At 44.0% G+C, this 17,589-nt stretch overlaps 1 protein-coding gene across 1 annotated transcript in view; it reads right to left on the reverse strand.

Moving 5' to 3' along the window:
• Positions 1-17,589, reverse strand: part of Rasgrf2 (Ras protein specific guanine nucleotide releasing factor 2) — a 226,086-nt gene that overhangs the window by 117,320 nt on the left and 91,177 nt on the right. Inside the window, exons 4-7 of the mRNA XM_004651648.2 lie at positions 16,732-16,821; positions 12,419-12,672; positions 8,169-8,248; positions 7,589-7,782 (exon numbers count right to left, since the gene is read on the reverse strand). Coding sequence (XP_004651705.1) covers positions 7,589-7,782; positions 8,169-8,248; positions 12,419-12,672; positions 16,732-16,821 — 618 coding nt within the window. The remainder of the gene's footprint in view (positions 1-7,588; positions 7,783-8,168; positions 8,249-12,418; positions 12,673-16,731; positions 16,822-17,589) is intronic.

Consider the following 17,589-nt stretch of genomic DNA (forward strand, 5'->3'; position numbering starts at 1 on the left):
CCTTCCAGCCAAGAAAGACCACACCAAGGTCATGAGAAGAGTTAATCATAAATGCAATCTTCTCATACAAAAGGCATTGTTTAATTTTTATATAACTGTACATTTTTAATAATTTTGAGGTTTGTAACACAGTTCATAGAGAAAACAGACATAACCATCACCATTTGAATCTATATTTTAGATAGTTTTGTCTATACACTTTTTTAAAATAAAAATTGGCAGTGCTATAACAAGGCACTCTTTAACAAATGAAGCTTGGGAAAAGATATGTGCATCTTTATTACATTCTTATCATATTCCATTTCTGTTTACAACTAGCAGTAAAAGTAGTTGGATTCAGTTTCTTGTTTGCACTTTTGTATATAAAAAGCCTACCTGAATCATGTCAAAGGCAGAAAACATCAGTTATATGAGGCTTTAAATTGACCATATTAAGAATTTAACTCAAGTTGCAAAGATTCAACATACATTTTCCTGGGTGGATTGTTGAACAGTCTTTCAGAAAGTAAGGACTGAAGGTTTAATTTTAAAAAAGCACAAGTGAACAAGGGTTTCCATCCCACCACCTGCTGTGGCCCAGGGAAACTCCTGGTCTGGAGCATTTGAACTTTGCCACTCCTCCAGCCACAGAAGCATTATTTCTCAACTTTTTAGTAAAAATGACCCCCCAGGGGCTGGAAAATATTGCTTAGTGGTTAAGGTGCTTGCCTACAAAGCCAAAAGACCCTGGTTCAATACCCCAGGACCCACATAAGCCAGATGCACAAGGAGGTACACACATCTGGAGTTCGTTTGCAGTGGCTGGAGGCCCTGGTACACCCTTTCTCTCTCTCTACCTCTTTCTCTCTCAAATAAATATTTTAAAAAATCGCTCCCCAGGAAATGGCAGAGCCAGTGTGGGCCTTTTAAAGTCCTCCCTTGCAGGTTAACCCAGTGCCTCCTGTGAGGGGTGTGGTCGCAGCCAGCACTTGAAAGGACCTCTTAGATGAGGTAGAACAATGGCTTGTGAGACCCTGCTTGGCGCAGTCCTAGAGTGCACTGAGTGTTGGGGGTGCTGGTGGCTCTGTCCTCCCATCTTCCTTTGCCTCGGGCTGAATGAGACCACTGGCTGTTACTCACTGAGCTTTTTTTGCCCCGGCACCATCAGCACCGACATCACACACAGCTCGATGGCGAGTCAGGGTTTCAGGAATAAAGAGACCCCTAAGTCAGAGGAGAGGGGGCAAACAGGGAAGCCCTCCCTGTGTACAATATAATAAGGAAGCCTTCTACATCATCATTCCAGAAACTTCTTATCCAACCAGCCCGTAAGACCATCGATCACACACAGGGAAGCCTTGTGAGTTACCATTGCTTTCCGCTATCTCCCTTTTTGGCAAAATCGCATGACGGATGAAAATGGGCAGAAAGTTAGTATGTCCACAGAAAATTAAGCAACCAACAGCAAGTGTACTGCCTTTCCTCGCAAAGGGGACAGCAGTTGGAGAGCCTGGCTACTTAGAATGCACTAAATCCCACAAAACTAAGTTCAGTCAATAGCTTCATGATTCTCCCCCATTAGTGAGTTTTACTTTAAAGAGCCTCCTGGCTATGACTCAAGTGAATGGAGCAGTGATCGGTAACGGCCCTTCCCACTGTCTAGTGCAGGAGCAAACGCTACGTCCGCCTAAAAGCAGGCAAAGGAGTGTGCGGCTCTGCATCTGTGTACTCAGGAGCTAATGGTGGAGAAGTTCCAAAAAAGAGAACTCTCAGGCTCATAGCAGCCATCTAAATGAGCCAGTCTTACTTTCAGTAAAGGAACAAACACTCGTCACTTTATAGACATTAATTAGCTTGGGCTCCAAATTCTGTCAGTAACTAGGAAGAGAAAGAAGTGAGTGCTTTCTGGAGAGCATCGAACAGCGCTGCTCTTGAAGGGAACAGATGTCGTCACCAGCTTATCTATGGACTTTCAACACATGCATATCCAAATAAACAGAGGAGCAGTAGAAGCCAGCTCAAGCAGTACCAGCCAAGCCACCGTGCCGATTTGTTAACGACTCCACTGCATTCCAGAACAAGTTGTCTTGTGACACTAGGGTGTGTTGGTTGTGATACTTCCACTGGGGGAAATTCCACTGATTTATAAAAATCCTATAAATCCCCTGTTTTGATAGCTGAAGGCAGGTCAATGACAGAAGCAATCAGCTTATAAAAAGCGAAGCTCAGTGGCAGAGTGCTTTAGCATGCACGAGTGGCTTTCAGTTCAATCCCCAGCAAAGGAAAGAAAGCCCAGTGGGAGGTAGAAAGCAACCATCTTCTCTCTTCTACACATGCACACTAAGTGCCTCTTGTTTTAAACGGCAGAACTGTTGGAAGGGAGCCAGGCTCTTCTCGAGCTGTTTCACGCATCTTTCACAATTCTGCCTTTGTATATTCACCTGACATGAGGCTGCTGAGCAGAGTTTGAGGTGCTGAGTCATAACCTAGAGGTAGCTTGAAAATGCAAATAGGATCACAGAAGACCAATACATGATGTGAAATATTTCACTGTGAATAAAGTCCCAAATATGTATGGACAGGGTAAAATAAAAGCTTAATTTTATTTTGCTTGTAAAATATTTCCCTAAAGAAATACTGCTTTGCCTAATATATAGTACAAAATGCCAAAAGTTTGTTTAGGACCTTCAGAAATTCTGTTCTAATCCAAGCCAAAATTCATTTAATGATTTTTTTTTATGATCCAAATCAGCAACTCAAACAGAACTTTTGAAAAATAAGCATTCTAACACAATATAATCTAAACATATACTGATTTGATAGCTTCCTGCTGAGAAATGATTGTAGAAAAATATTAATTAAAACTGATTTTTTAAAAAAAGACATTTCAGCCGAGAGACAAAGAGTTCAAACAACTTAGTTTCATTTAAAATAAAACACTAATAACATTATAAAGTTTCACTACACTTAAGTGGTTTCAAATGCATCTTTTTGGTATTTTGTTTTAAATCCTACTAAACTTCAATGGCCATTTCCAAAGCTGCAAGAAAGACTGACAGACTAAGACAAACAATTATGAACCACACAAACATTTCTTTCTGAGGCTACAGAACGGTTATCTGAGGCCAAAGCTGCCTGCCCAGGACAAGGCCCTCTATGGTAACCATAGCACACATGGTCAGAAGGATTGCTTTGCCACATGACAACCTGTAGCCCTCCAGAAGCCCTATAAATTCCACAACAGGAATGCTCAATGCCTTTCCAAAAGAAAAGAATCAACAGTGCTAGGAGAACAGAGGATGGAAGGCCCATCTTGGCCTCTGGGATCCTCACGACCCTAGTTCTTCACAGTAAAGACCTGGAAGTGGAAAGACCCCAGGGTACCTCATCCTGTGGGTCTCCCTAGTCCCCAGAGGTGACCATGAGCACACAGCCTGACTCAGTGAACAGCCCCAGGACACCTCATCCTGTGGGTCTCTTTAGTCCCCAGAAGTGACCATGAGCACACAGCCTGACTCAGTGAACAGCCCCAGGACACCTCATCCTGTGGGTCTCTCTAGTCCCCAGAAGTGACCATGAGCACACAGCCTGACTCAGAGAATAGCCCCAGGACACCTCATCCTGTGTGTCTCTCTAGTCCCCAGAAGTGACCATGAGCACACAGCCTGACTCAGTGAACAGTCCCAGGACACCTCATCCTGTGTGTCTCTCTAGTCTCCAGAAGTGACCATGAGCACACAGCCTGACTCAGAGAATAGCCCCAGGACACCTCATCCTGTGGGTCTCTCTAGTCCCCAGAAGTGACCATGTGCACACAGCCTGACTCAGTGAACAGTCCCAGGACACCTCATCCTGTGGGTCTCTCTAGTCCCCAGAAGTGACCATGAGCACACAGCCTGACTCAGAGAATAGCCCCAGGACACCTCATCCTGTGGGTCTCTCTAGTCCCCAGAAGTGACCATGAGCACACAGCCTGACTCAGTGAACAGTCCCAAGACACCTCATCCTGTGTGTCTCTCTAGTCCCCAGAGTGACCATGAGCACACAACCTGACTCAGTGAATAGTCCCAGGACACCTCATCCTGTGGGTCTCTCTAGTCCCCAGAGGTGACCATGAGCACACAGCCTGACTCAGTGAACAGTCCCAGGACACCTCATCCTGTGGGTCTCTCTAGTCCCCAGAGGTGACCATGAGCACACAGCCTGACTCAGTGAACAGCCCCAGGACACCTCATCCTGTGGGTCTCTCTAGTCCCCAGAAGTGACCATGTGCACACAGCCTGACTCAGGGACAGCCCCAGGACACCTCATCCTGTGGGTCTCTCTAGTCCCCAGAAGTGACCATGAGCACACAGCCTGACTTAGCGACAGCCCCAGGACACCTCATCCTGTGGGTCTCTCTAGTCCCCAGAGTGACCATGTGCACACAGTCTGACTCAGTGAACAGTCCCAGGACACCTCATCCTGTGTGTCTCTCTAGTCCCCAGAGTGACCATGAGCACACAACCTGACTCAGTAAGCAGCCCCAGGACAACTCATCCTGTGGGTCTCTCTAATTCCCAGAGTGACCATGAGCACACAGCCTGACTCAGTGAATAGCCCAGGACACCTCATCCTGTGGGTCTCTCTAGTCCTCCGAAGTGACCATGAGCACAACCTGACTCAGCGAACAGTCCCAGGACACCTCATCCTGTGGGTCTCTCTAGTCCCCAGAGTGACCATGAGCACAGCCTGACTCAGTGAACAGTCCCAGGACACCACATCCTGTGGGTCTCTCTAGTCCCCAGAAGTGACCATGAGCACAACCTGACTCAGCGAACAGTCCCAGGACACCTCATCCTGTGGGTCTCTCTAGTCCCCAGAGTGACCATGTGCACACAGCCTGACTCAGTGAACAGTCCCAGGACACCTCATCCTGTGGGTCTCTCTAGTCCCCAGAAGTGACCATGAGCACACAGCCTGACTCAGTGAACAGTCCCAGGACACCACATCCTGTGGGTCTCTCTAGTCCCCAGAAGTGACCATGAGCACACAGCCTGACTCAGTGAACAGTCCCAGGACACCACATCCTGTGGGTCTCTCTAGTCCCCAGAAGTGACCATGAGCACACAGCCTGACTCAGTGAACAGTCCCAGGACACCTCATCCTGTGTGTCTCTCTAGTCCCCAGAGTGACCATGAGCACAGCCTGACTCAGTGAACAGTCCCAGGACACGTCATCTTGTGGGTCTCTCTAGTCCCCAGAAGTGACCATGAGCACACAGCCTGACTCAGTGAACAGTCCCAGGACACCTCATCCTGTGTGTCTCTCTAGTCCCCAGAAGTGACCATGAGCACACAGCCTGACTCAGTGAACAGTCCCAGGACACCTCATCCTGTGTGTCTCTCTAGTCCCCAGAAGTGACCATGAGCACACAGCCTGACTCAGTGAACAGTCCCAAGACACCTCATCCTGTGTGTCTCTCTAGTCCCCAGAGTGACCATGAGCACACAACCTGACTCAGTGAATAGTCCCAGGACACCTCATCTTGTGGGTCTCTCTAGTCCCCAGAAGTGACCATGAGCACACAGCCTGACTCAGTGAACAGTCCCAGGACACCTCATCCTGTGGGTCTCTCTAGTCCCCAGAGTGACCATGAGCACACAGCCTGACTCAGTGAACAGTCCCAGGACACCTCATCTTGTGGGTCTCTCTAGTCCCCAGAAGTGACCATGAGCACACAGCCTGACTCAGAGAACAGTCCCAGGACACCTCATCCTGTGGGTCTCTCTAGTCCCCAGAAGTGACCATGAGCACACAGCCTGACTCAGTGAACAGTCCCAGGACACCTCATCCTGTGTGTCTCTCTAGTCCCCAGAAGTGACCATGAGCACACAGCCTGACTCAGTGAACAGTCCCAAGACACCTCATCCTGTGTGTCTCTCTAGTCCCCAGAGTGACCATGAGCACACAACCTGACTCAGTGAATAGCCCAGGACACCTCATCTTGTGGGTCTCTCTAGTCCCCAGAAGTGACCATAAGCACAGCCTGACTCAGTGAACAGCCCCAGGACACCTCATCCTGTGGGTCTCTCTAGTCCCCAGAAGTGACCATAAGCACAGCCTGACTCAGTGAACAGTCCCAGGACAACTCATCCTGTGGGTCTCTCTAGTCCCCAGAAGTGACCATGAGCACACAGCCTGACTCAGTGAACAGTCCCAAGACACCTCATCCTGTGTGTCTCTCTAGTCCCCAGAAGTGACCATGAGCACAACCTGACTCAGTGAACAGTCCCAGGGCACCTCATCCTGTGGGTCTCTGTAGCCCTCAGAAGTGACCATGAGCACACAGCCTGACTCTGTGAACAGTCCCAGGACACGTCATCTTGTGGGTCTCTCTAGTCCCCAGAAGTGACCATGTGCACACAGCCTGACTCAGTGAACAGTCCCAAGACACCTCATCCTGTGTGTCTCTCTAGTCCCCAGAGTGACCATGAGCACACAACCTGTCTCAGTGAATAGTCCCAGGACACCTCATCCTGTGTGTCTCTCTAGTCCTCAGAAGTGACCATGTGCACACAGCCTGACTCAGTGAACAGCCCCAGGACACCTCATCCTGTGGGTCTCTCTAGTCCCCAGAGTGACCATGAGCACACAACCTGACTCAGTGAATAGTCCCAGGACACCTCATCTTGTGGGTCTCTCTAGTCCCCAGAAGTGACCATGAGCACACAGCCTGACTCAGTGAACAGCCCCAGGACACCTCATCCTGTGGGTCTCTCTAGCCCTCAGAAGTGACCATGAGCACACAGCCTGACTCAGAGAATAGCCCCAGGACACCTCATCCTGTGGGTCTCCTTAGTCCCCAGAAGTGACCATGAGCACACAGCCTGACTCAGAGAATAGCCCCAGGACACCTCATCCTGTGGGTCTCCTTAGTCCCCAGAAGTGACCATGAGCACACAGCCTGACTCAGAGAACACCCCGCCAGGCCTAGCCACTACCTTCTGCCTCTCTCCACACTTCCCTGTGACCAGGAAGGCTTTCTGTCCTCCATAGTTCCAGCCAAGGAGAACTCAACTGCAATTTGAACGGGCTGGGAAGAGGGCTTACGAAACAAAGACTTCCCAACAGCCACTCCAGTTCCCAAGAACCTTTTATGCAACCAGCACAAACTGGAACATTTGCACAGAATCCTATTTCTGTAAACCTAATAATATTTTTAAACAAGCTGGAGGTGGCGACTCCATGAAAGCGGTTTGTGTGGAATCTTTCTATAAAGAGAATATTGTGCTGTGTGTTTTTTTTTTAAATCATTCCTAAATTATTTGTTTCAAAATGCCTACTTTCTGAGTTGGGGATATAGTTCAGGGAAGGAGTGCTCAACTTGTACTTACAAAACACTGACTTCAATTTCTAACACCAAAAATCATTACAAAAATTCCTGGATTCTCATACATACTCTAAAAAAACCCTGTGGTGTATCTGTCTCAGGGTCACTCTGAAGGCAATGACAGGCGGTGAATAACCCTTTCCAGGGCCTAGCGCTCTGCCTTGCTCAGGCCACAGTGGGTATCTGTGGCGCTGAGCTCCAACAAGTGATTTGTAACACACTTTCCGAGGGGGTTACCTGAAACATGGGGTAGGTCAAGAACGTTTCCAGCATCCTTCCCTCACAGGCAGGGTTGGCTTCGTATTGTTTCAGGAGTTTGTCAAAGTCTCTGTTTTGCTTACAGTTGGCAAGTACTTGGAGGCTATACTGGTGATTGCGCACAAATTCTTGGTAAATGTTCAGCATGGGCAGCAGAATATCAAATAGGTCAGCTGGGAAAAAAAGAGAAGTCAACATGACCATTTCCCTTGATGCTCGGTAAATTACCAGTAGAGAGTGGCTCCCAGCACCATGTGGTGCTCCTGCATGGAGACCTACTCCTCAAGCCTGAAGGAAAGACAGGGTAGAATGCACTCTGTATGTGTATAATGTGTAATGTGACTCTGGCCCCAATGACCTAAGATAGCATCACAAGTAAGCGTCAATGGTAACCACTGAGGCAGAGCCCACAGGACACAAAGTCCAGCCGGGCAGACTCTTAGTGGCTAAGGAAGCTCACAGGTCACAGGGAGTTCACACAGCTGGAGCTGAATAATGAAGAAGTCACTGAGCTCTCGCCATACAAAGAGCCTCGTCAACCTTTAAAGAACGCACTTACCTAAAATTAGAGTAGGCCAGTTAGCTATCCTCGCCTTTAGTCCTTGGTGAAATATTTCATGAAGAAACATGATTGTTTCACTAGAAAAAAAGGGAACAATATAATTGAACAACTGTAAAAGGTCTCTAAGCAATTCAATAAGTGCTTAAACATGGTATATCAGTCTCACAGGGCTTCCAACATGGTCTATAGTCTAACCACTATAAAGCAATTTCTTTCCAACAACCTCAAATGCCAATGAAAACTCTGAAGCCAGCTTCCAACACTGGAGGACAGGCAGTATCAAACCTCTCCATCATTGGCAAGTAAGCTTTCTACTGCCGGAATGTAGCACTTCAAATGGAAATCGGGAAAATAGTTATTATCTTTTGTCCTTTCATATTTGATCATAAAAAGCAGAAAGGTCTCTCACTGAAATGAGTTTTGAAAGAAGGTCGGAGGAGAAAAAGTCCATCGCAGAACTTCTGACTGCTCTCCACTGCAAGTGCTCCTAAGACAGAAATGCAAAAGGAGCTTCTAGGAAGAATGGAGCCTCCCTCGAGGTACCACAATGAAGGATAGGCACAAATTAGGAATGAAAAGTTCTAGAAGGGCAGAGAAGGACAGTTACCAAAGTCAAAATAGACTTTGCTTTCTCCTCATTAGAGCAAGTCTTTGAAGCCTTTTCTAGGCTAATATATTATCACAATTAAAGACAGAATTATTCTTCTCAGTGAGAGACCTTAGACAGTGATTATAACTCAAATTCCATTACAACAAACTTCAAGAAGGGCTTACTATTTCCAAAGGAGCCACAAAAAGAAAAAAAAAATAGACACTGCTTAAAGGTTGTAATTTGGTTTTCTTTTGTAAAAAAAAAAAAAATAACTAATTTCTGTCTATTGTTCAAGGATTTCAATGAGATCTTCTTTGTAAGGTACTACAGATTCGACTTTATACCTGCCTTCCATCCTCCTAGGCACTCAGTATTGCAGCTGAAGATACAGCTCATAGGCACCCTTGCAGCTCTATCCCAAATGTAAACTCAGTTGCGCCAACAGACACAATTGGTAAGACTTGACAGCAGAAGCAGAGGCTGTCATCCTGTTGTTGAGAGTAGGCCATGGAGATGTGTAGGGTTCAGGAGCAATTCTGAAACCCAGCTTCTTTCTAGATTTTAGGAACAAACTTTATGGGCTTGAGGGGCAGTTGTGGGGACACAGGTAATGGTGGCAGTTTCCTAACCCTTGGATCACATTTATGGTCTTAATTCTGTGCTCTTAAATTCAACATGCAAAGAGTAGCATTATTTCTTCAACCCTTCCAGAAAATTCTGAGCAATAATTCCATCTGCCTAGACAGGGATTACTCTACCTACATTGAGCCCTAACTAATTGATCCATTCACTTCATATTTTGATGTCTGGCTTAGAAAACAAATGAAGCAATACTGTATATAATTAGGAGGGTTATCTTTTCTTAAGTGCAAATCTTGTGTTGAGTGCAAAATAATTAACCTGCCTGGGCTTCAGTTTCAAAGACAAGGAAAGGGAATCTAGTTAAATAACAGCAAGGACAGCATTCTGCATACTTCTTTAAAAGCTATGTTTGCAATTCTCCATCAAGGACTGGATGTGCTAAGTAATTTCTAGTTTCTATGAAGCACTTACAACCTCTCCATCCAAACAAAAGGTATAGTACATTGATGAATCAATGCTTTACATCCAATCCTGTGGAAACACACCAACTAAAGTGGCCCATGTTCCAATGGCATCATGATCACCATGAAGTTTGCAGTCCCATCCATGCCCTCAGAACTGTACCCACTGCATCCTTAGGTGACCATCACCAAAATGCCACCAGTGCTGCTTGAAGATACAGAGCTACCCTCAAGCCCCAAGGACATCTCAGCACTGAATGGAGACATGGTCACACAAGGTGAGACAGTCTCCCTACTTCCTCTGGACAAAGCACTTTCCTTTTGATCTCATGCTGCCAGACTGCACCCAGCACCCTCCTTTCTGCAGCTATCCGCAGAGTCCAGTCACTCTACCCGGCCCCAGTTCTCAGTGACTCCACTATGCACACAAACCACAATGCACTGCCCCAGCCTCACGCGCTTCTCACCCAAAGCTGCCGCCCTCCATTGACTTTGGCCAACCCTCCCTCCCTGTCAGTCCCTACATCCTATCCCTATCCCAGTTCAAGCACACCATCCTCTGCCCACCTCTCTGTAGCTTTCAGCCTTCTATCTGAACTCCGGACTCCAACTATCCTTTCACACAGCCAGGACCTAAACCCGCAGACTTAACTATCTTCCCTTGACCAAAGCCCTCATGCACTTCCCTCACCACACAGGAGAGATTCCTGAGATCACTACTGTCTCTCCTCACAGACTTTCAACTCCCCGCTCTTCTCTCACTTATTCATCCTAGCCTCACACAACATTAACCCCAGTTAAACTCTGCCTTCCACCACTCTGTGCCTGCATCATGCACCTGAAAGTAGCTAAAGAAAACAGGCAAATGCAGACCCTCAGTCAGGATCATGAGCAGAAAGAACTCATCTGGTGTTGCTCAGCAACTCTGCTGTTTCCCTAGTTCATCTTTTCCACTTCCTCCATGGCCATTACTTCACACCTTCTCCCATCTCATCTACCTCTGGCTCTTTCTTTCCCATTCATGCTGTCAGCAGGTCCCCTAGCATCCTGATTGTCTATGCCCACATACAGTTCTATCTCGTCTTTAGCCTATCACTTGACTTATGTACCAAATTCCACGTACTTCTGTCTAGGCTAGTTTGCTACTAAAACAGTTCTTCCCCACCCACCACAAAATTCTTTCCCCTACTTTGTGAACTCTGCATATTACTCTATTTCCATACTCCACTTTAAAACAAACTTCCCTGAAAAAAAATTATTATTTTTTTTATCTCTCCCACCTAATTTTTATCTTCCATCCTATTCTTCCATAAGTCCCAACTAATCAGAATCTGCCCCACCAATCAAATAAACCCAAGTTATTCAACCAAACTCAATTTTCAGGTAATGTTCTAGTTGACCTTTTGTGACAGCTATGTGTCCCTTCCTGCCTCTTGTTGGCTCTCTTCTCTCCTTTTTGCGGCTCCTCTTCATTGTCCTAACCACTAAACGTTGGGGTACCTCAGAGATTAGTACTCACCCCTCCTCTCTCACATGCACTTACTTCCTTGGTAATCTCAGTAATATTAGACACTTCGCATTCTATCCATATGACATTGGATTCCCACATTGTGTCTCCAACCCATAACCCTCCCCAGAGCTGCAGGCTAACATCCAATTCCTGCTCACGTGACATCTCCACTCAGCTGGATGCTAGCAGCTTAGGTTCAGTGGGTTTGCCATAGAACTCTTCATCCTTTTCCCTATCCTTTCCCTCACTCAATCTTTCCCACTGAGAAAATACTAGCTCTATTCCTATAGTCATTGAAGCCCAGACCTCCAGAATTTACCTGTCTTTTAATTTTCATTCAAAATTTACCAACAGATCCTACTGGCCCTTTTCAAATAAAATAGTAAAACATTCTAGTATGCTTTTTCATGGTAGAACACGTATAGCTAGTGATTATGAAGTGTGTATTTTAAGAAGTTAGAAGAAAGAAGTCTAAGGGTTTTCACCATAAGCCAATGCTAAGTGTTTGAGGAAATAAACATGTTTGTCCTGATTTAAATATCATACAGTGTTTACATGCATCCACAGCTCTGATCACCATACAATATACTATATATTTTATCCATTCACTATCCATTGTCTGTCTTCTTGCATCAACATATTGGAGTTCTATGAAAACAAGAATTTTATGATTTTCCCATTAACTAATCCTTAACAACAAGGACACTATAAATATTCATTGTACAAATAAAATAAATGAATTTAACAAGTATTCTCAGACCCTGTTACAGTTTTAACTCTTCCTAAAATGCTTCTATGTAAAGTTGGTGTGTGGAGATCCTTTAATTATCCCATTGCCTCTAGTTCTGGAAGAGGAGCATCTTACACACACATACACACACACACATGCACACGCACACACACACCGTGACAAAACAATATATGTCAAAGAGAGACAAAAACTGAGAAAGTAAGCTGAGATTCAATAAAAATGCAAATTTGGACTAATGATGAATTGTTGAGACCTCATCTTTTAGGAGTAAAGTAAGATTTTTTTTTTCTCAAGAACTACAAAGGAAAACAGCCGACTCACGGAGTTATGTACAAAGAGACAAAGTCAGACCTGTTGAGGAAAATGCTGCTGACATCGTCGTGGCTGATGGGGGGCTTCTTGGAGCTGGCCGCCATCCGCAGGGGCCGGAGGAAGCCGTTGACCAGGATGTAGAGCTGGTGCACATACTCCGACTCGGCCTCCACCATGGTGAACACAATCTGGTTTCTCTTCCTCATGCTTTCGGCGTGAGGAGAGCAAATGTAGTCCTGGACGATGGTCTTCCATTTCCTTCTGCACAGCCAGCCTCGCATGAAGCTCTGCACCTACAGGGGAAGAGGCAGCACGAAACCTCAGCGAAGAAGGGTGCGAACGGCTGGCTTCCCTTCGCCGTCCCCACATCCCGCTCCGTAGGCGACACTGCCTTTCCCAGGAGCACCAGGCAGCGGCCTCACAAATACGGTCCACTACGTCAGCTTGCTCCAGCTGGAAGGAAAAAGTGACTTTAAAACATTACTTTCTTTCTTTCTTTTTTTTTTTTTTTGCTCAGATTTCTTCCATAGCCTAAGCTCACTGGGCCTGTCTGTATAGACTCTAGAATAGACAATTACATACATAGCTAACATTTCAAGAGTGAAGTGAACTAAGGTTTACTTATAATATTATAGAATCCCATTAAAAAAAGTTTTATTATGGTAAAAATTATAGCATAAACCAGGCATGGTAGCACACACCTTTAATCCCCGCTCTTGGGAAGCCGAGGTAGGAGGACTGCTGTGAGTTTGAGGCCAGCCTGGTAATAACCTGGACTACAGTGAGACCTTACCTTTAAAACAATTTTAAAAAGAATAAAAGAGGAATAATAATAATATAAAATTTATCACCTTAATTTTTCATAAGTGCTAGAGATTGAGCTCAAGGCTTTTCATGTGAAGGGGGGTGCTTGCTGCTCAAATGAACTACATCCTAAACCCCAACTTAACGAGTCTTAAGTACACAGTTCACTTACATGTCTGAAATAGTCACGTGGAATTATTTTTCAACATTTTGAAAGATCTGTAATCTTGCAGTATAGAAACTACATCGCTGTTAATGAACAACTCCCTGTTTATTTACCCCTTGTCTCTGATATTTACCCTCCATTTGTTCCTGTGACTTCAGGTCCAGCACTCAAGTGCAGCCCTACCCCGTTCCTCTGTTCCTCTGTACCCTCACTTAGAACAATATCCACAAGTTTCATCCTCGGTGTAGCATGTGCCAGGATTTCTGCTCTACATTTTTAAGAATAAATAATGTTCCCCTACATGCATGTGACACATTTCATGTCTCTGGTAAACGCATTGTATTTTTATTGTCGTGTACACGTGTGTGTCCATGTGAGCGCACAAGTGCCACAGCGGGCATGTGAAGGTCAGGGGACAACTGCTGCCTCTCTCTCTCTCTCTGTCCATCACTTTCAAATAAATAAATAAAAATAAACAAAAAGAATATAAAAGAATATAAAAGCCAAGGGAAGCTTTCTTCCAGACACAAAATGGCCTTGATATTTATGACCTCACAGTGCCCGACACTACCTACACAAGAGTTTCATAATAGGATGTAAAAACTGATGTCATCGGGTTGGAGAGATGGCTTAGTGGTTAAGGCACTTGCCTGTAAACCCAAAGGACCTCAGTTCGATTCCTCAGTACCCACGTAAGCCAGATGCACAAGGAGATGCACGCATCTAGACTTCATTTGTAGTGGCTGAAAGCCCTGGCACTCCCATTCTCTCTCTCTTTCTTCCTCTCTCTCCCTCTCTCAAATGAGTAAATAAAAATAAAATATTTTTTAAATGATGTCATAGAATAGAAGAGAGACTAATTGAAAAGAATACGGGACCCAAGGGAGGTAGGATTTGGGAGGGAAATGGAGGTGGTATGAGGGGAATGCCATGGCTTATTGTGTATGCTTATGGAAATTGTCAATAAAAAATGTAAGTGTTCAGATCAGCTCACCCAACCACTTCTATAAATGAACAAACAAAAGTTCCATGTAAGTCCCACAGCTAGAAAAGCTGCAAAAACAGTCCATGTCTTTAAAAAAAAGTGTCCATTTTCTTTTATTTATTGTAGGAACTCTTATCCAGATGCATGGGCAAGACACATCAACTATGTGCAATGGTGAATATTTCATGAAAAAGAAAACTACATATAAGTTAATATAAAATCTATAAAATCTCTTGTTGAAACATGATAGCCTTTAAAACTAATATGAATTTCTTGGGTATGATATAAAAAGTAATGAAAATGTACATTGGTCTTGTGTGTTTTAGCTTAACAAGAAAACACTTACTGAAAAATCTTTGAAATGTCCAGGGGAGTGATGAGAAGCTTGATATAGATCCGAATTCTTACCCCAAAGGCTCTGACACTAACAAAGTGGGTGATCTTAAGCCCCAACCCTCTTGACTCTTAGATAAGAAAGACTCCTAGATTAAAAAATCCTCTCAAAATATAAAAATTGTCATAACTAATTAAGATTTGACACTCAGGAGATCACAGATTCAGCAAGAAAGTAGATTTCAAATTTGCCCATATATAAAAGTATTAATTCACTACCAAATGCTTTTGTAATGCCACTGTTCTCTACTCGGTGCTTCCTTGTTTCTTAATATTTATTTGCTTACTTATTGAGAGAAAGAGAGAGCAAAAAAGAATGAGAGAGGAGAGAGAGTGTGTGTGCTTGGGTGAGGATGGACAGGCCCAGCGCCTCTTGTCATTGCAAACAGACTTCAGGTGCGTGCACCACTTCGTGTGTCTGGCTTCGTGTCGGTAGCGAGGGATCAAAGCTAGGCCTTCAGGCTTTCCAGGCAAGTCCCTTTAACCAGTTAGAAATTCTCCGGCCCCTATTTCCTTATTTTTTGTATCTCCAATATACTTTTACACTCATGATGTAAATTGCCATTCATTTAAGCATCTACCCTTCCTTCTCAATGTTTAAAATTTTTTTATGTCTTACAATTTTGATACACATTATTAATTTTCATACAGTTGTTAAAGTTGCTATATGCAAACAACAAAATCTAAACACATTTTTATAAAAATGTACATGGAAATTCTATGAATACTATTTTGAGAAGCCCAAAAGAATTCACTGAGATTGATTTGTAAACATTCCTTTCCAGATATTGTTTTGATTTTTCATATAAAGGACAATAATGTTAGTTTTAAAGCTATTAATAAGTTCAAAATGATCTTAAAGTGCTTTATTATTACTCAGAAAGTAGGAAAGACTAAAAAGAATTATTATTCTTCCATTTACTAGAAGCATTTTTTAAAGTCAGCTTAGTTGAAATTTGCATTATGCAAGATCTTTTTGGTCACATTAGTAGGTGTTCTCTTCTGAACAATAGCTGACTCACTTATTTACTAACAGATCAGCTAATAAAAGTGAACATTGGGTATTATTAATATCTTTTTTATATGCAACTGCATACTATTAAAATAAAAGTAATAACATTAATTTTAATTATATTAATCATATATATATGTACATATATATATAGTGCTAAGAAAAAAATGATTTAATTTTACTTTTTATTTATTGAAAACTGAAAACACTTGACCTAGCCCAATGAATTATTTCCATTCCAAATTCTGAGCAATATTTGATTAAAGTTTTATTGCAGCTAAAGGGAAATAACTATTTTACATAGAATAACAGGAATAAGAAAAAATAAATATTAAATGATGTTCATCTAGGAACTCTTTTGTATATTAACAAGGCTTATTGTTGTTCAAGAGACAATTAAGATTATGGAATCATAATCTTGGTGACACAAATCAAAATGCAGCAGACTAGAACAAGTGTTAGTGTCTGGATCCTTGCAAAAGTTGTTTAAGTATAAAATGACAGTAAGATGGACAGACCTGCCATTTGTGTGGATGTTCAACAAGAGACAACAAAAACAAACAAATCTGAGCAGATGGATTGGTTTACTCAGTTTTCTCACAGTTCCAAAAAAAAAAAAAAAACCCTCCCAAACATTACTAAACACTAACATTAAGGAATACTTTTGAAATGCAATTTCAAAAAAAATCCCTCCCCCCAAACATGAAAGCATCACAAAATCAGGAGGTCCAACAGCACTGAGTCCACCCAGCTGGGGAACACCACCTTCTTAATGTGTGGGTGTGTGGGCTTCCCGGAGTCCACAAGGGCATTCTGGGACCTGGAAATAAATCTCAAGCTGATGGGCCTCCAGAGCCGTCATATCTGGATCATGTGGAAGAGCAGGTCTGAGGTCATGAACACATCCACGGCAAGGCTGCCCCCGGCTCGGGACCACGGCGGCAAAGACAGCATCACAGTTGCCATGCTCCCCAAAGCCTGCCACCACCTACCTTTTTGATCTTCTTGATGTCTGGATCCTCATCTTCTTGGTTGCTTTGGTAAGGGCGCATTCGTTCCTTGGTTCTATTAAGAGCGACAATCTACAACACAAAAGCCCATTCACTTCACAATTTGGGGAATAGTGACATGTAGCTTATACCACAGAAGTTCTGCCTACAAAGGTGGTGCATGGAGACCCTCAAGGAACTTTCACTCAAAATACTAATCCAAAACCTGGTCCTGACTGAGCAGACCAAGGGCTCCTGAGGACCTTGGTGACTGCTGGCCAGCTTGCCCAAAGACAGCTGCCCACAATGTCCCATAGTCTCAAAAGGTAGGGACACTCAGTTCAAAGCTCTTGTTTCTAATAATCAACCTGTGGCCTTCTAGGTTCACATCCTATAGCTCTCATGGGTCTTCTTGGGAAGATAATAGCTCCAACTGGAACCTCACAGCCTTGAGGCTGTTTCAAACCAGTCGAAAAAATTCTTCCAGAGAAGCAAAAGGAATTGCAACAATTCAGGCCACTCAATAGAGCTCCAACCCAGTTCTGTCATCTGGGAAGGGCAGCTCAGTATTGGCTAGCCTCTCGGCTGCACGGCAATACTACGACCATGGATGCTACAAGCCTAAGAGTCTAGAGAGATTCACTAATACACAAACACCACAAAGGTTAGAAGATCATAATTCCCACTGAGACCTGTCTCTGAATTTCGTCCCCCAAACCAAATACACTCCACTGCCATTTTTCTGACAAGGAAGAGGGAAAATAAAGGGGTGGGAAATAAATTATGGCTCCTCAGAAGTGGTCACGGAAGGCCAGACCTGCTCCTGACAGCTTTTAGCTGCAATCGCTCATTCAGACTAGA

This window comes from Jaculus jaculus, chromosome 14 (assembly GCF_020740685.1).
Source record: "Jaculus jaculus isolate mJacJac1 chromosome 14, mJacJac1.mat.Y.cur, whole genome shotgun sequence".
NCBI lineage: Eukaryota > Metazoa > Chordata > Mammalia > Rodentia > Dipodidae > Jaculus > Jaculus jaculus.